This window comes from Hirundo rustica, chromosome 3 (genome assembly GCF_015227805.2).
Source record: "Hirundo rustica isolate bHirRus1 chromosome 3, bHirRus1.pri.v3, whole genome shotgun sequence".
NCBI lineage: Eukaryota > Metazoa > Chordata > Aves > Passeriformes > Hirundinidae > Hirundo > Hirundo rustica.
Window position 1 is genome coordinate 92,096,448 of NC_053452.1, and position 15,919 is coordinate 92,112,366.

At 43.8% G+C, this 15,919-nt stretch overlaps 1 protein-coding gene across 1 annotated transcript in view; it reads right to left on the reverse strand.

The window, feature by feature from the left end:
- The window catches only part of HCRTR2 (hypocretin receptor 2), a 33,068-nt gene extending 19,901 nt beyond the window's left edge, over window positions 1-13,167 (reverse strand). Inside the window, exon 1 of the mRNA XM_040059684.2 lies at window positions 12,810-13,167. Coding sequence (XP_039915618.1) covers window positions 12,810-13,038 — 229 coding nt within the window. The 5' untranslated portion in view covers window positions 13,039-13,167. The remainder of the gene's footprint in view (window positions 1-12,809) is intronic.
- Window positions 13,168-15,919: the final 2,752 nt, after the last annotated feature.

The window sequence follows — 15,919 nt, forward strand, 5'->3', positions numbered from 1 at the left end:
CAAACAAAAAACCCCCCAAAACCACAAAAAACCAACCAAACAAACAAACAAAAACCCCCCAAATACCACCAAACCCCACCAACTTCTCATGTCTAATCTACTTTTATTTTGCTGCTATTTATATAACTTCTTTTTCTGCACATAGGCAGGAATGAGGAAGAGTTTTTCCTGCAGAAATATTTCCCATACGTAAGGATTTTTGTTACAAATTTATCAGAACTTCAGAGCTCTTTATCTTTTACTCTCAGTCATTTCTAGAACTTCTGCAACCATCCTTTTTGCTATTTTCTGGACACTTTCAAACAGAATTGAGCCTTTCTGGTGAGAGTGCAGTGACAAAGACTGGCAGAATACTCTTTCAGGACCTTACCAGTGCAGTGGCAGGAGCTGAGATTATGGAACTTCTTCATAAGGGCTATGTTTAGACACTTAGACTAGGACACAGACAAAGGGAGAGGCTAGGTGGCCTTCAGTTTCTCTAAGACCTGGTGATTTTTTAACTATCTCCTAAAGATATAAGCTTCCAAGGTTCATCTAAAACTAATTTTTAATTTATTTTTTTATTTACTTTCTAAGGTTCATCCTCTGTTGTGATGCAACATACGTTTGTCGTATATTTTAACATATTGCAGAGGTAGCTCTGGATTCTGTAGCTTATATGAATTTAATCTTTGCTATATATGCATCATGTTCTCATAAATGCAAATGAAAACCTCTCTACAAAGACCTTCACTGTTCTTGCACTGGTTTTGAAGAGAATACAGTATACATTTCTTCTATTGTTTTCTTCCTGAATCCAGAATTTCAGGTTTTCTTAGTTTTGGCCTCAGATATCTAAAAGGCAAAGCTTATACATTAAAGGCTTAAAGGAAACATATTGATTGTATTTTCTTCCCGTTTGAAAGATTCAAAGGACCTAACAAATTAATTACTTTATAGCATTACATGATAATTACAACATAACTAATCAGAGCTTTATCACTGTCACTCGTGCACAGGGTTACCACAATTATACTCTGATAGTGCAGAGGCAGCAGCTAGCAGGGAAGTAATACACTACTGCCCCTCTGGAATTTTGTTTGCAGTTGGAAATGCAATGCTGGGTAAAAAACTTGCGAAAACCATTTCACTTTTGATAATTTTAATACTTAACTCTAAAAATTTGAAGATCTGGACATTTACTTATGGCTGGTTCTTTGTCTTAAGTGCAATTCATGTTGAAAGAATGGTCCTGTCTTTTACTTGAGCAGAAGTTAATATAAAGTAGCGATGTTTTTCTGTACTTCTTATTCCTTTTATCAACAGGCAAAAATTAAATAAAAAGTTGTTTAAAAGTTCAGAGTTTGGCTACTTCCCCCCCCCCCCCCCTCCCCCCCCCCCATATTATGGTTTCAACAGTCCTGTGTTCTACCCAGTTCAGACAAGTACATCATTTACAGCCATGGATGTCAGTGTCTAAAGGTGCAAGGTTTAAGCAGATATGTTTGGTCTTTGACCAGGCCTATTCCCATTCCTGTGCTGATCCGTGTGAAAAAGACCTGAACATAAATGTTATTTCTGGTAAAACAAGTCCATTAATTTGACAAATATGAGGTCAATCTCACTGGCAACCAGAAACCAATTCTGCATGTTGAGTTCAAAGCTGTCTATCAGTATGAGCAAATGAAACCTTGTGATACCCCAGAGATCTAAGAATTACTACCATTTTCATCTCTGACACAAAGAAAGTGAAGTGCAGAACAGAAGTTGTTAAAGGCCACACAGTAAATCAGACACAGAATGAGAAACTTGGACTCCTAATTCCCTGCCGTGTACGAAACCTTCCAGATCACACTGGCTTTACATGGATGGAATTTAGATGAACTTCAGTATTTGTTGTTCCTCAGAGTAACATCAAAGACTCTCTTGCTACTTAGGGTGTAGCAGTGTTCAGGAAAGCCAAGGTACAGAAACTACCCCTGAGTTCCACTGAATTCTAACCCATGGGGGTAGGCACCTTGAAGGTGAAAAAAGCCCAGTTGTTTGCAAGGATAGAAATGCAAGATAATTCATTACTTTATCTTTCTCTCCTCATGCTTCTATATTTCCCCTTTTGACCTCTTCTCTTCTTCACAGCATAAAACATTTCCCATTCTTTTTATGGCACATAGCACAAAAGCACCTTAGTCAGCTTTAAGTTAACATATTTACATAATACCATAATAATTAAATATCTCAGAAATTAATTCCATGAATGTATATTTAAAAAAGAAAAAAAAACAAAAGAGAGATTGTGAAAAAAAGTCTCTGAAGAGGAAGTATTTTAAAACCAAGTCAGCTTTCTCTGCCCTCATTGCCCACTGCTGTTTGCAGTACTCTTCAACCTTTGTTTCAAACAAATGTTTGGTAATGTTTTCTTTCAGTGCAAGGCTAAAAAGCTGTGAGGGTTTGCTATGAAATATTTGAGATAAGACAGAATGATAAAAAGTCATAAATAGGTCCTAAATGACATAAAATTAGTTCAGTACATTCCTTCCAGACTCGCTCTTTCTGAGTTTATTGCAGTCCAAGGTTTCTCAGTAGTCTTGGGCAATAGCCTCATTGATAGTGTTCTAGCAGCTCATCAAGAAAGATTCTCTATCCTGTGCTCAAAATCTGCTTTGTAGGCGTGGAAAAGAGTTTGACTACGCCACTGAATATTGTGCAGCTAGTTAAGAGTCAGAAGAAAAGAATTTCATATACTCTCCACTTGCACTCTAATTACACATTTTCATCTCAGGCAGTTTTACGGAGAGGCGCTCAGCTCACATAGAAACGCTCAAGTAGCATGCTAGGGAAAGGAAGTTCCATGGAGTGGAAATGCCATCTGCCTACCCAAACAGAAATAGCAGAGAGCTGTGAATTTCCAGTTATCTTGAAGAAGAGAAGAAAGGATAGGAAAGGGAGGAAAGATTCTCAGTTGGGAGTGTATTTTACCAAAAAGTACTTCAAAGTCATAAAATAGGAGATGAGGCCAGCAGCAACTCCTTAAAAAGCCTGGGAGATACCACAGTGTTAACAGGATTCCTGTTTCATAGGAGCACAAAGAGTGGCCCAAACTAGGCTCTTTAGACCTCCCTTTAAAAACCTGTGAAATAGTAAAAATAATTTAATAAACCCTCAGTTTAACATTATGTGCAAAACTTTTATGCAGCCTTTGATGTTCTTAGCTATAAATGCGACTGAGAAAGAAAGTGGTGAAAGTGGTGTTAACACAGACAGAAGAAAAGAGGATTAGAATAATGAAAAAAAAAAAAAAAGGGAGAGAAATTTTAAAAAGCAGTACTGAAACACACTTCTGCTGTGTATGATTTTTCCCTACTGCTAGTGTTCTAATGGAACTTAATTACCTGTCATGTACTGCACTATTTTCCCTATTTTTGCTTTTATTTTACAAAACCGGTCAGAGTTAGAGCCATTCCTGCAAGTGCAAACAGACGGTCATCTCACCGGGGGCAGTTCCTTTTTTTTTTTTTTTTCCTTTTCTTTTTTTTTTTTTTCTTTTTTCCCCCCCAAACGTCAGCACAGCTTTCGGCGAAGCACTTGCTGTTCCCACCTCTTCCACACAGTGTCAGTGAAGGCTCGGAAAGCAGCTGGAGTCGCCTGGCTGAAAGCCTTTGGAAAAGCTCGCGGAGGCGCTCCATAAGCCAGGACGGTTCCGTGATAACGAAGCTGGTTTCTGGACCCATCCTCCAAACACTGACGATCTCCCGTTCCCCAAAAACGCCTCTCAGGAAAGTCCCAACAACAGAGAAATGAAAGGTTAAAGTCAAAGTTAAAAATTTAAGACGGAGTGCTGTTAGAAATCCATCAAGAAATCTTCACCTCATATTCCTGAAGAGAAAACCCTGCTCTAATAGGACAGTATAGTGAGACGGGTATTTTTCACGTACAAATTTAGTCCCTGTGGTTTGATGTCCTGAGGCATTTTAATTAGAGGCTGTAATGGTGTCTAATCAATTAGCACAGCTCATTGTATCTCAAGCTGAACATGAAAACAAGACAAAGGCTCCATGTGGTATAAAGTGCAGCTGCTTGCCTCCTGGAAGATTTATGCTGTCTTGAGCATATTAAACACTGTGCTGCAGTCCTTCCACTGGCGGGCTCCTGGGGCAGCTGTCAATTTATTTTCTACTTGTCAACCTTGAATTATTTCCCTTACATTCCAGAAGTCTTGTCAACCTCTTATTCAATGGGTCATCTTTCAGTGCAACTTCCTGGCCAAAATAGAAACATAATTTCCATAACCAACTATACCTGACATTTTCATACATAGGAATGACTTCATCTCTTATTTTTGATGAATAATAAATCCCAGCTGGAAATAAACAAAGAAATATTATTTTTCATACCAAACTACAACGATTTTATTTTGCTTTGGTAATTCAGTCTCACAACTGACAACTCACAGTATCATAATATAGTCACCCAGAAGTTATTTGGAACTGATGCTCTGATTCTAGGACTTGGTAATCAGCATCTCCAAATACATTAGACAGAAAGCTTTTTAAAAACTTTTAAAACTTAAAAAAAAAAAAAGTGATAGAGAATAAACAATGTATCATTCAAAACTATCTCCTAACCCACCCACCCCCAATTGTTTTCTTCTCATAATCAATTGGTTCTCCATGTGAAATGCTTCCTCTTGTTCTCTCTTGTTGATATTATCTGCTGCAAATCAAGATCTGAGGGGTGGGGTACCAAGCAACACAACCACAGAAGGTTGAAAGGAAGGCTAAGCAGATATGCTACCAAGGGGAATTATGGAGAGCTACAGCTCTTGTGAAAACACTGAAGGTATACTGATATATCACCAAAACTTCCCTCATTATGAAAGACTCCTGAACAAGGATTTTTCTGCTTTGACTTAAAAGTCTAAAAATTAGGTGCCTAAGACTAAGCTTATTTAAGGAAGGCTTCTCGTGAAACAATCATTTCATTAATGATCTTGATTAAGGAGAGAGAAGCACTTTAAATTGCAGAGGATATTTAATTAGGGGTTTTTGACACCAGCATCGATAACAAAAGATCTAAAACAAAACAATATCTTCTTTGAATAAGGAGACATCTAATCCTTAGGCTGTCCATCTCTTACCCGCTATTAAGCTCTAAACTCACACATTACTTCATTTTTACATAACTAATCTTATCTGAAAGAAAGGAGACCAACATGAGACCAGGCTCACATTGAAAATAATAGAAAGAATGACACAAAGAAAATGCACTGTTTTATACAACATTTATTATAAAGGAAACACTAAAAAAAAAAAAAAAAAATCCTGTGTCTGATAACAATGACTGGCAGTCAAGAACTGTCCTTGAATATGTGCTGCAATAGCTGAAAAGACAGCCAATACTCTGAGCAAAGGGATGACATGGCCTACCAGTGAGGCAATAGCTCCTCATCAACAGGAAACACTACATGTGTTCAAACATGTTTGAAGAAATTCTTAGAAACATGACAAAAGGAGCAGGTGGCTAGGTCACGCTCCCTATGTATCAAGTATAAACAAATGTGTATGTGTAGGTTCCATCATACAGGAAAAATACCAAAACTGTAGAAAATGTAGTTGAATAACATAGAACACATGAAATCCCAAAGTATTTTGTTGAATATCAGCTTCGCTGGAATGTACTAATGGGGAACTGTCACCCACAAAAGACAGTGAGGATCTACATTAAAAAAAAAACCACAAACAAACAAACAAAACAACAATAACAAAAAAACCACGACCAAATAAAAGCAACTATTTTGCTTGCAGCAGTATGTTTTCTGAGGTTTTTTTACCTATCGTGTCCTGTTGTACCAAAGGCTTTAAGTGGACTTAAGAGTTGTGGGTTATGGGTTAATCACGTGCTCCAACACACTTCTACATCTTAAGCACTGGCTTATCAAGCCATTAGAGAAGAAAACAAAAACTGAATTCTGTGTGCTGGAAGCTTATGTCTGTGGATCACAACTGGGTGTAATAGCATAACCATCTAATTGGCACTGGATTCATTTTCTAACTCTGCCACATGACATGATTTTAGGCAATTAACAATCTAATGGAAATGGGAGTTATTAGCAGAAGATCAGCTATGCTATAAAAACAGACTGCCCAAAATGCCTGGTTTGGCCAGCTCTGGAGGAAGTGAAAGGTGCCATCACAGAGTTTTCCAAATCTAACTCTTATTGATTAAGACAGAAAGACTGGTTTAAAGTATCTACCCTCCACCCCCCAATTACCAGTATTAACTGGCAAACCCAGTCATCTCTGCAGAGCTGGCTGTATTGATTGACTAGATGTTTCATAATAATAATTGATATTATTACAAAGAAAGCCTAAAAAAATATTTGCCCACACTTCCTATAACAGGTGGAAGAGTCAGAAATTTAAATGTCAAACTGTATATGACACTCTGATAAAAAGATTTCACACTTCACTGACATAAAAATGAAGGTGTGTTTCACAGCTGAAATGCTGTGCAACTTTGAAAAAATATGCTTCAAAAAGCATCCATCAGTCAACATGAGTTGCACCAGGAAAAAACGTTCCATGTCCACGCCTGTTTCTAATGGAGATGTGAGACTTAGTGCCTTTTCTGCAGGATATACAAGGAAAATAACATTCACTATGTTAGGGACATGTTCCAGCAAATTTCTTGCATATTATAAAACTTCTGAATCTGCATCGTGGATCCTCATTGTCAATATAATATTCCACAAACTGGCTGAAACCCTTGCAGTTCTACCGTGCTAAGAACCAGGAGACAGAGCACAGTTCTGTCAGAGCTGAGTGCACCCCCAGGCTCTGCAACCTCTGCCCCCTGCCCAGGAGCTAGCTGTCCATGCTGGATGCCAGCTCTGCTTTGGGGCATCATGTAAACTGGGACCAGGCTTCTGGGAACAGAGCTTTTGGAGTTTTGGAGTACTCATTGGGGAGTCAGCCTTTTGCCCCAGAGCTGCATTTAAGCTCAGGCACTCACACTAAGCTCACCAGGTTACAAGTACGCTTTTGCCTTGCTGAATGTGATTGTGAAGCTCATCTGCTGACTTGATTTTCTGGCTTAACCTCAGACCTGTTTCATCACTACAGATTTGTCTGGTGATTGCTGGGAGGTGATTGAAACCTGGTAAACATCTCCAGACTTACCAAGCTCTCAGGCACTGTGGGACTGTGTTGCTGAATACATTGCCCTGCCAGTCTTGCTGCTGTCTTCAGCTCCTGGCACCCCTTCCCCTAGGGAACACTCTATCATCGTTCTTCTCTGACACATTCCACTCATGAGACAGGCAGTAACTCAGCTGCTTATATCCAAGAAAACAAAGAATGTTTCACCTGACATGCAACACAGAAAATAAATTAGGCTTTATAAACAACAACAAAAAAATCCTAAACCCTTCGACATTTTTTGTTTTGAAAGATGGTGAGTAATCCCTACAGTATGCAAACAGCAATGTACTTCAGTTAATACTCAAACTCTTACATAAATTGAGCTGATTCTTTCTCTGTCTTAGGAAGAAAAAAAATATATATATACATATTGTTTCCTTGCCTATGTGCTGTCTTCTTAACAATGACAAAGCCATTCTAGTTATTATTCATCCAACAGATAAAGGTGACTCTCATGCTGCTATTACAAACAAATTCCTTTTAGTGCCATATTCCCCAAGTAATCTGGAAAAAAAATGAAATGTAATCATTTAAAATGTAATTAAATGAAATATGCCTCATCTACAGCAATGGAATAGGATTCATGAAGATCATTTAAGAGAATACATGACTCATCCAATTCTACCAACATAGGCATGTATGCCTAGACCTCAGTATTCACTGGATATCTTTAAAATTATAACAGAGCAGCATTTGAGAGAGTTGCCTATTCATAGGCATAGAGCAGGACTCTGGTATTAGAGCCATACACAGATTTTTTTTCAGCTCCAGTCCTAGAAAAATCAAATGGAGGCTGTTGAACTCTATGAGTCAGACTATGAACTCTTTGAAGAAAGGAGCATAGCTGGGTTCTTACAGATCTCAGCAAAACTAGCAGTTACTGTAAAACAGATAATAAATAATACATCTATGCAGAGAAGGGTAAGTCTCTTACAATCTCACTCTGAGTTGGAATGAAAAACAAGTATCACCAAACGGTGTGGGTAAAGAAAGTTTCTGAGTCTTCTCCCTGATGTACTGCATGGTCTCTTACCCTTGGAATCCGGCAGTGTTGAGGACTTTCAAGCTGGGCACTGGCAGCCCATATGTGCTAAAGATTTCAGCTCCTGCCAGCTCTGGGGAGGCCTGCCAAGAAGCCCAGCAGCCCAGCTGGTGGGACGCCAGAAGGTTGCTTATTTTGCCTTCAGTCTTTGATCAAACCAAGTGATCTCTGCTGTACACTTTCATTTTGATGCGTGCACATTCCCTGAGAGAAACCACTTAATCAGAAAAATCCTGAGCCACGTGAATGAATGACGTCAACAAGGGTCATTTGCATTCTTCATATGTATGAACAGAGTTAAATATATGTAGTTGTACATTACCTTTCAATCTCTTGTAGTCTTACTCCAGTTATTAACTACTGCAACTGGTCAGGCTGGAATGGCATCAGTAACCAGAGACCTCCAGACATCCTAAAAATACCTTTTCTTCTTTAATTATCTACTTTCCTATTTTCAAGCAATGTGTTTAATGACATGTTTTCAAATAAAGAAGAAAAAGGTCTTTACAGTCAACATACATTCTACATTAAGAAGTCCTACGTTTTGCACTAGATGTGCAAAGAAATTGCAAGAGTTTCATTGCTCTGCACTACTAAAGAAAATTTTTGGTCTTAGTTACAAAACAGAAAGTCCTTACCGTCCACACTTGTTCTGCTTTAGTAATAAATAGTGACCAAGTGAAGAAGAAATTAGGATAAATCTTCACAATGATATTGTCATCTAGATTTCAGATTCCCTGAATGTTCATGTAAATATGTCATAAAATATTCTTAAAATCTGTTTATTTTCCTCGACTTACACTGAAATACCAGGTGAGCAGCCAAGGCAGGGATACAAGAGAATCATTGGCATGAAGCACTTTGTGTGCAATACTGAAACCTGCATCCAAATACGGTGACTTGCTAATGTTTTTCACTTTAGCTGGTCTGTGCAGCAGCTCAGACAGTCTGTGACAACTTTCTTAATTAAATTGAAAGCTAAATAGCAATGCAGACCTTGTTGTATGCTATTATTAGTGGAATTCCTGCTGTGTATCTCACTCAAGTACCCAATAGATGTCAATCAAAGTCTGAGCTTCTGATTCTACCCTTGGTTGTTAATTAACTGTCAGAATGTTTCAATTCAGTTTACTACTAATATCTAAGGGATGTGCTGTGCCTTCCACTTGCACAGATACAATTTCTGGGACACTCCTTATCCCATGTGAGTGCACGAACCAAAATAAAAGCAGGAATGTAATTTTCAGCACCACATATTGAAAGGGAGGGTTTTTCCTGGTTCCTTAAGTGTTATTTGAATAGGACATGTTAAAAATGGAATCTAAGCATCGACTCCACATGCCATGAGTTCTGCAGCACTGGGCAAACATAAACAAAGGAATGTGATGTATCATTAAGGATGATACTATAAAGCACTAGTAGCCAGTAAAACTCTCTTTAGAAGCACTCCTGCTCTTCTTTGAGAAAGTCCATGACTAAACCCCAGATTAACCTCGAATATGGATTTTTCAAGCAGCAGAAAACAACTTCTCAGAGATATCAACACATGCACTATTCTACATCAGATTTCACTGGTAGTAAAAAAGTGCCTCAAAAAATGTCTTTGCAAAGAGCATTAGATCACATCCATTTCTCTCCTCAGAATCATAAGAGCCAGCAATCAGTGCAGTGCAGTGTGAGCTTTCTTGAATAAAGATGAGACAGTATTCAGCTACCAAGCACCTGAAGACACCACAAACAATTCACCCATAAACAGAACCAGCAATATGAAGCAAATAGCTTAAGGAGGATCACAGAAACACTTAGGTTGGAAAAGACCTTTAAGATCATTGAGTCCAGCTGTAAAGCTGACTTATCTATTGTAGGATTTCCTGTGATTTAGAGGAGTGGATAGAAAGATGTTCAGGTACTTCTCTGTCCATTTTAAGACCGATATTTTTTACCATGTACTAGAACATGGAGAGAGATTTCAAAGAAGTGGACATTCCATCCAGTGAAAGAAATGGTGGGTGGACAGCCAGATGTTCCATCCCAGACAAAGAATTAACGTACGCAAATGCGAGAAACAAACAGCTACACATCCACACTGGTATCCCCTCTATTTGTGAGTGCACAGAGAGGAATGTTTTCTCCTCCTGGCTTCAGAGGGGAAAAGTGTTAACAGGGTGAAAGCTCCTGTAGCTGATGATTTGACCTTGAATCTGCACAGGTGAGAGGATAGCTTGTCTACAGTGTCAGTGGAAGATAATAGGTAAGCACAGGTGGTTCTCCTAAAACAGTATTTGCTCAAAATCAGAAAGGACAGCTTTTATCCTAGTTTAAAATAAAGCCTCATTGCCAGGGCTGTTATCTTAACACTGTCAATCAAGCTGGCTGCCGAGCAATGGGCTGAGCAAACGTGCACACAGGCACTTAGCACAACACTATATTACAAAAAAAAAAAACCAACACAAACCACAAACAAACAAACAAAAAAGTAAAAAAAAAAAAAAAAAAACTAAAAAAAAACCGAAAAACAAAACAAAGGGGAAAAAAAAAAAAAACACAAAAAAACACAACACCACCAAAAAAAAAACCACCACACCATCACTTCGTTGAAAATTTAAAAAGTGCCTTTAAAATTATTGCCTTTGGCTACAGTGTCATTTGCATCTCACTTCGGGAAGCCTGTAGAGTTTGCAGCGACAGCCTTGACACGCACAATTCCTTCCGAAAAACATGAATGAAAGACCCGTATGGCGGGGCGGGGCCCAGAGCGCTCCGTTCATGCGGTATCACAGAGATGCACACCGGGAATGCCAATGGCCGTGTCCGCAGGCTGTGGTCCCGGCGGCCACAACGCTTCCATTCATAAACGCAGAACTGCTGAGGAGCAGCGCCTGCTCCGCTCCCCGGCTGTCCCGCAGCCCGGGAGGGCAGCACGACCACGGGAAAGGGGGGGCACGGCCGCTCCGGGAAAAGGGGGGGCACGGCCGCTCCGGGAAAAGGGGGGGCACGGCCGCTCCGGGAAAAGGGGGGGCACGGCCGCTCCGGGAAAAGGGGGGGCACGGCCGCTCCGGGAAAAGGGGGGGCACGGCCGCGCCGGGAAAGTAGGGGCACGGCCGCGCCGGGAAAGTAGGGGCACGGCCGTCCCGGGAGAGGGGGGAGCACGGCCATCCCGGGAAAGGGGGGAGCACGGCCATCCCGGGAAAGGGGGGAGCACGGCCATCCCGGGAAAGGGGGGAGCACGGCCATCCCGGGAAAGGGGGGAGCACGGCCATCCCGGGAACGGGGGGAGCACGGCCATCCCGGGAAAGGGGGGAGCACGGCCGTCCCGGGAAAGGGGGGAGCACGGCCGTCCCGGGAAAGGGGGGAGCACGGCCGTCCCGGGAGAGGGGGGGCACGGCCATCCCGGGAGAGGGGGGGCACGGCCGTCCCGGGAGAGGGGGAGGCACGGCCATCCCGGGAAAGGGGGGAGCACGGCCGTCCCGGGAGAGGGGGAGGCACGGCCATCCCGGGAAAGGGGGGAGCACGGCCATCCCGGGAAAGGGGGGGCACGGCCGTCCCGGGAAAGGGGGGGCACGGCCGTCCCGGGAAAGGGGGGGCACGGCCGTCCCGGGAAGGGGGGGACACGGCCATCCCGGGAAAGGGGGGGCACGGCCGTCCCGGGCGGGTGTGTGCACAGGCGTGGCTGCGCTCCCGAGCAGCAGCACAAGCGCCTGTTCCGACAGCGAGAGTCCCCGCCGTGGGCGGCAGCGGGCTCGGGGGAGCGAAAAGGAGCGGTGGGGGGCAGCGGGCGGGCAGCTGACGCCTCTCCCACACCGCTCCCACACACCGGTCACACCGGTCACACCGGTCCCTCCGGCCGCCCCAGCCCAGCCGTGCCCTCTCTCCCTTCACGACCTCAGCCCTCCGCTACGCTCCGGCGCCCCTACCGCTCCCCGAGCGGCCCCGGTGCCCCCGCCGCCTCCTTCAAGGATGAATGGAAGCGGGAGGAGGCGGGCTCCAGGGGAGGCACCGCCCCTCCGCGCTCCCTCAATGAGCGCCCGGGAGCGGCCGCCTCGCCCCCGCCCCGCGGCCCCGCTCCGCTCCAACCGCGGGGCCGGAGCGCGGCCGCTGCGCCGCCGGGGAAGGAGCCGCGCCTTCTCCGCCCGCCGGCAGCGCAGGGGACGCGGCCGGCTCCCGTCACGGGCCGGGCGCCATCCCGGTCCCCGCGCCCCTGTCTCTGTCCTGGAGAATCGCCCCGCGCCCGGTGTCCCCAGCGCCGGGCCGGGGCTGAGCGGGGGAGCGGCGTCCTCCCGAGCGGGCTGACAGGAGCAGCCGCCGCCGTGCCGGGAGGGTTCAGCACCTCGGCCGGGAGGACAGGGGCGGGAGCCGGCGGCAGCCGCGGATTTCCGCCGCCGTGCCGCCCCGGTGCGCCCCGCCGCAGCCCCTCGCCCCCGTAGGAGAGCGGCTCTTACGGCCCCTTCCGCGCAGCCCGAACTTTCCCCCTCGGCTGGGGACTGCCGCCTTTCCAGCGGGGTGTGCCAAACGCACCCCGGTTTCCAGCCACCCTCCGTGCAAAACCCATCTCGTGAAAGGGAGAACGGGAAGTTTTCGGGAGCTCGACTCACCCAAGATGTTCCCGATGAGAGCCACAATGAAGACGACGATGTAGCCGGCGATCAGCGCCCATTCATATTCCTTGGGATGCAAATACTCCTTCCAGAGATATCGCAGGAACTCCTCATCATCGTAGTCGGAGGAAGGGGTTAAAAGAGCCTCCCGCGTTTCGTTTAGTTCCGACCCACTCGTCCAATTCCTGTACGGAGGGGAACCATCCTCTGGTTGAATCCCGGACATCCCTAGTGGTTGTTCCGGAGGCTAGGGGAAAAAAAAAAAAAAAAAACCAACAAAAACAACCAAACAACAACAACAACCAACAAACCTAAACCCAGAGCCTCTCAGAGCATCCGAGCTTTCTCCCGCCCGTCCATCGAGGCTTGTGGTTGCCAGTGCGAAAAGCGGGGTGTGGGGAGAAAAATGACGCGGGAACTTACGGGAACCAATGCGGGAACAGGCTGGGGATCCGCGTCGGTCCCCAACCCGCCCTGACGAGCCTTTTCCCCGACCGGGCAAGGGGCGCAGCCTCCCCCGCGGGAGCTGCACCCCCTGCACCGTCGTGGAAAAGGCTGGTCGGGGTAGGTTGCATGCCTCAGGTGCTAGAGTGCACCCGCCCCCGCTGGAAAAGTCACGTTCGATACAGACGATGTCGATTTTTGTTCCCCAAGCCATGCACACGCACCCTCACACACGCCCGCATCTCTTCATGCCTCTCCCCCTCTTCCTCCCTCCGCTTCAGCTCGTCCTCAGCTTCTCGTCTCCCCCCCAGCCCCACTTCCAGCTTGTCTATCCCTCTTCTGACTCTGCTTCTCCTCGGTTTCTCATCCTCTCTTGCACAAGCACTTCCCGTTAGACCTTTCTACATTAGATTCCAGATATATTCAAGATATTTGTAAATTAAGGGCTGTAGAAGGCTGCGGTGGGAGGAAGCACAAGGGTTAAAGAAGCCATTAAAAAACAGTGGCCAATGAGGCTGTCTCATTCCTGCGCTGCTTTGAAAGTTAGGCTAAAACGGGAACCGTATGGGTTTCCCAACATCGGTGGGAAAATCCCTTAGAGAGCTGAGCAGATAAATGTGAGGTTTTATTTGATTTGAAGAATGTGAGTCCTCACTGTAGCTTGAGTTTAGCATTCACTGCACTGAGGTTGTTTCAAACATCCAGCTTGGGATCTCAATACAGCAACTATCCCTCAGCTATTCTGAAATGGGCTCAGCTGGCAGAAAGAAATTCAAGAGAACCCAGAAGAGCTAGTTAAACAGCATGATAGGTTTCCTGGCTTCTGGTCATTACTTCTTGAAATATTTTCATACTTTGCCAAGCATACAATCTCTGAAAGAGAAGGGATAGGTCTGGACTTGTCCCTCCATGACTGATAAAATCCCCTCTTATTCAGGCAATCTGTTACCTTCATATCTGAATAATTTAATGAGTCTGATAAAAGCACCATTTCTAAAGTGACATGTCACAACTAGCTCAGTTAAGCTTTTCAGTGCAGGGTCTACACCTCCATAGAAATGGAGGAAGTATTATGATGCAACTCTGCTTCCAACACCAGCATAATAGAGAGGCAGATATTCATTCATTAACACCATGCATGCAGTGCTTAGCTCTAGACAGTACTTTAGGCTAACGAACTGGTTTTTTGTCAGTGTACAGCCTTCTCTACAACCTTCAAAGTTCAATGCAGCATACCTACACCTGGAATACCTCCTCCTGTTTCTGTAGACATACTCACTTTGCTTTAGTTGTAAGACAAAGAAAAAATCCTTTCCTATTCCACAGGGAACTTGAGTGAACCTTTTAGTCTAAATATGTTATGAAATACACTCAGATATACAGGTAGGATCAGCATCTGTCTTACATAAATTAGAAGGGCTAAGTTTGAAAATACCATAAACAAAGATTAGATACTCTACAGCTAACAAAAACACCTAAGGCTATATTTATTAGTTGAGGTGTGAATACTGAGAAGTGATTTAAACTCTCCTGACAATGTAGGAATGCAAGGTTACTTGGTACAGAAAAAGAGACCTATTTAAGAAAAGGAGCTTGTCATGTTCTTTGCTAGTGGCAAACAGATTTAGAGAATGACCATTTGGTAATAAATAAGAGACAATCACCAATCATACTCATGCTCCAGCTTGTTTCCTCTGCTAAAATGTTTGTGTTTTATTCCACTGTTTGCTTCCAAGTTGCCAAAAAATCAAGCAATTTTATTTATTTATTTGTTTGTTTGTTTGTTTTTTAATGTAGAGTTTCTTCCTCTGTCACTGGTAGTGACCCCACCTGCAGTGCTGGATGCAGCTCTGAGGTCCCCCAGCACTGAAGGACATCCACCTTTTGGAGCTAGTCTAGAGGAGGGCCATCAAGGTGATCAGAGGAATGAAAGAGGAACGAAGAACCTCTCCTACCAGGCAAGGTTAAAAAAATTGGGATTGTTCAGGCTGGAAAGGAGATGGCTTAGAGATGACTTAATTGTAGCTTCCCAATACATGAAGAGAGCCTAGGAGAAAGATGGAGAGGGACATTTTACAAAAGTAGGCAGTGATAAGACAAGGTGAGGGATGGATTTAACATGAGAGTAGGTTTATACCAGACATTAGGAAGAAGTTATTTACCATGAGGGTGGTGAGAAACTGAAACAGACTGCCCAGAGAAGTTGTGGGTATCCCTTCCCTGGAAGTCTTCAAGGCCAAGTTGGATGGAGCTTTGAGCAGCCTTGTCTGCTGGAAGGTTCCTTGCCTATAATAGAGGGTTTGGGACTGGATGATCTTAAAGGTCCTTTCCATTCCAACCCAAGCCATTCTATGTGTCCTATGAAAAACAAGGAATGGAATTTCAAAGGCATAAATATTTGGAAACAATATGAAATTGTGAAAAAACTTTTCATAAGACTCATTCTTTTTTCAACAAGATTAGAAATTTGATTGATAAATACATAAGTAATAGATTATGCTGATTAATTAGCTGCCTAAATTTGCTGTTCTTAGAGCATAGGAAGATACTTGCTTTGATTGATAACACACATTCTGGTTAGGGAGCAGGCTAGTAAAAAAAATCAAAGTAGCATATATTATAAAGATTAAAAATGGGTTAGCTAACAGATCCCAGAAAGAAAA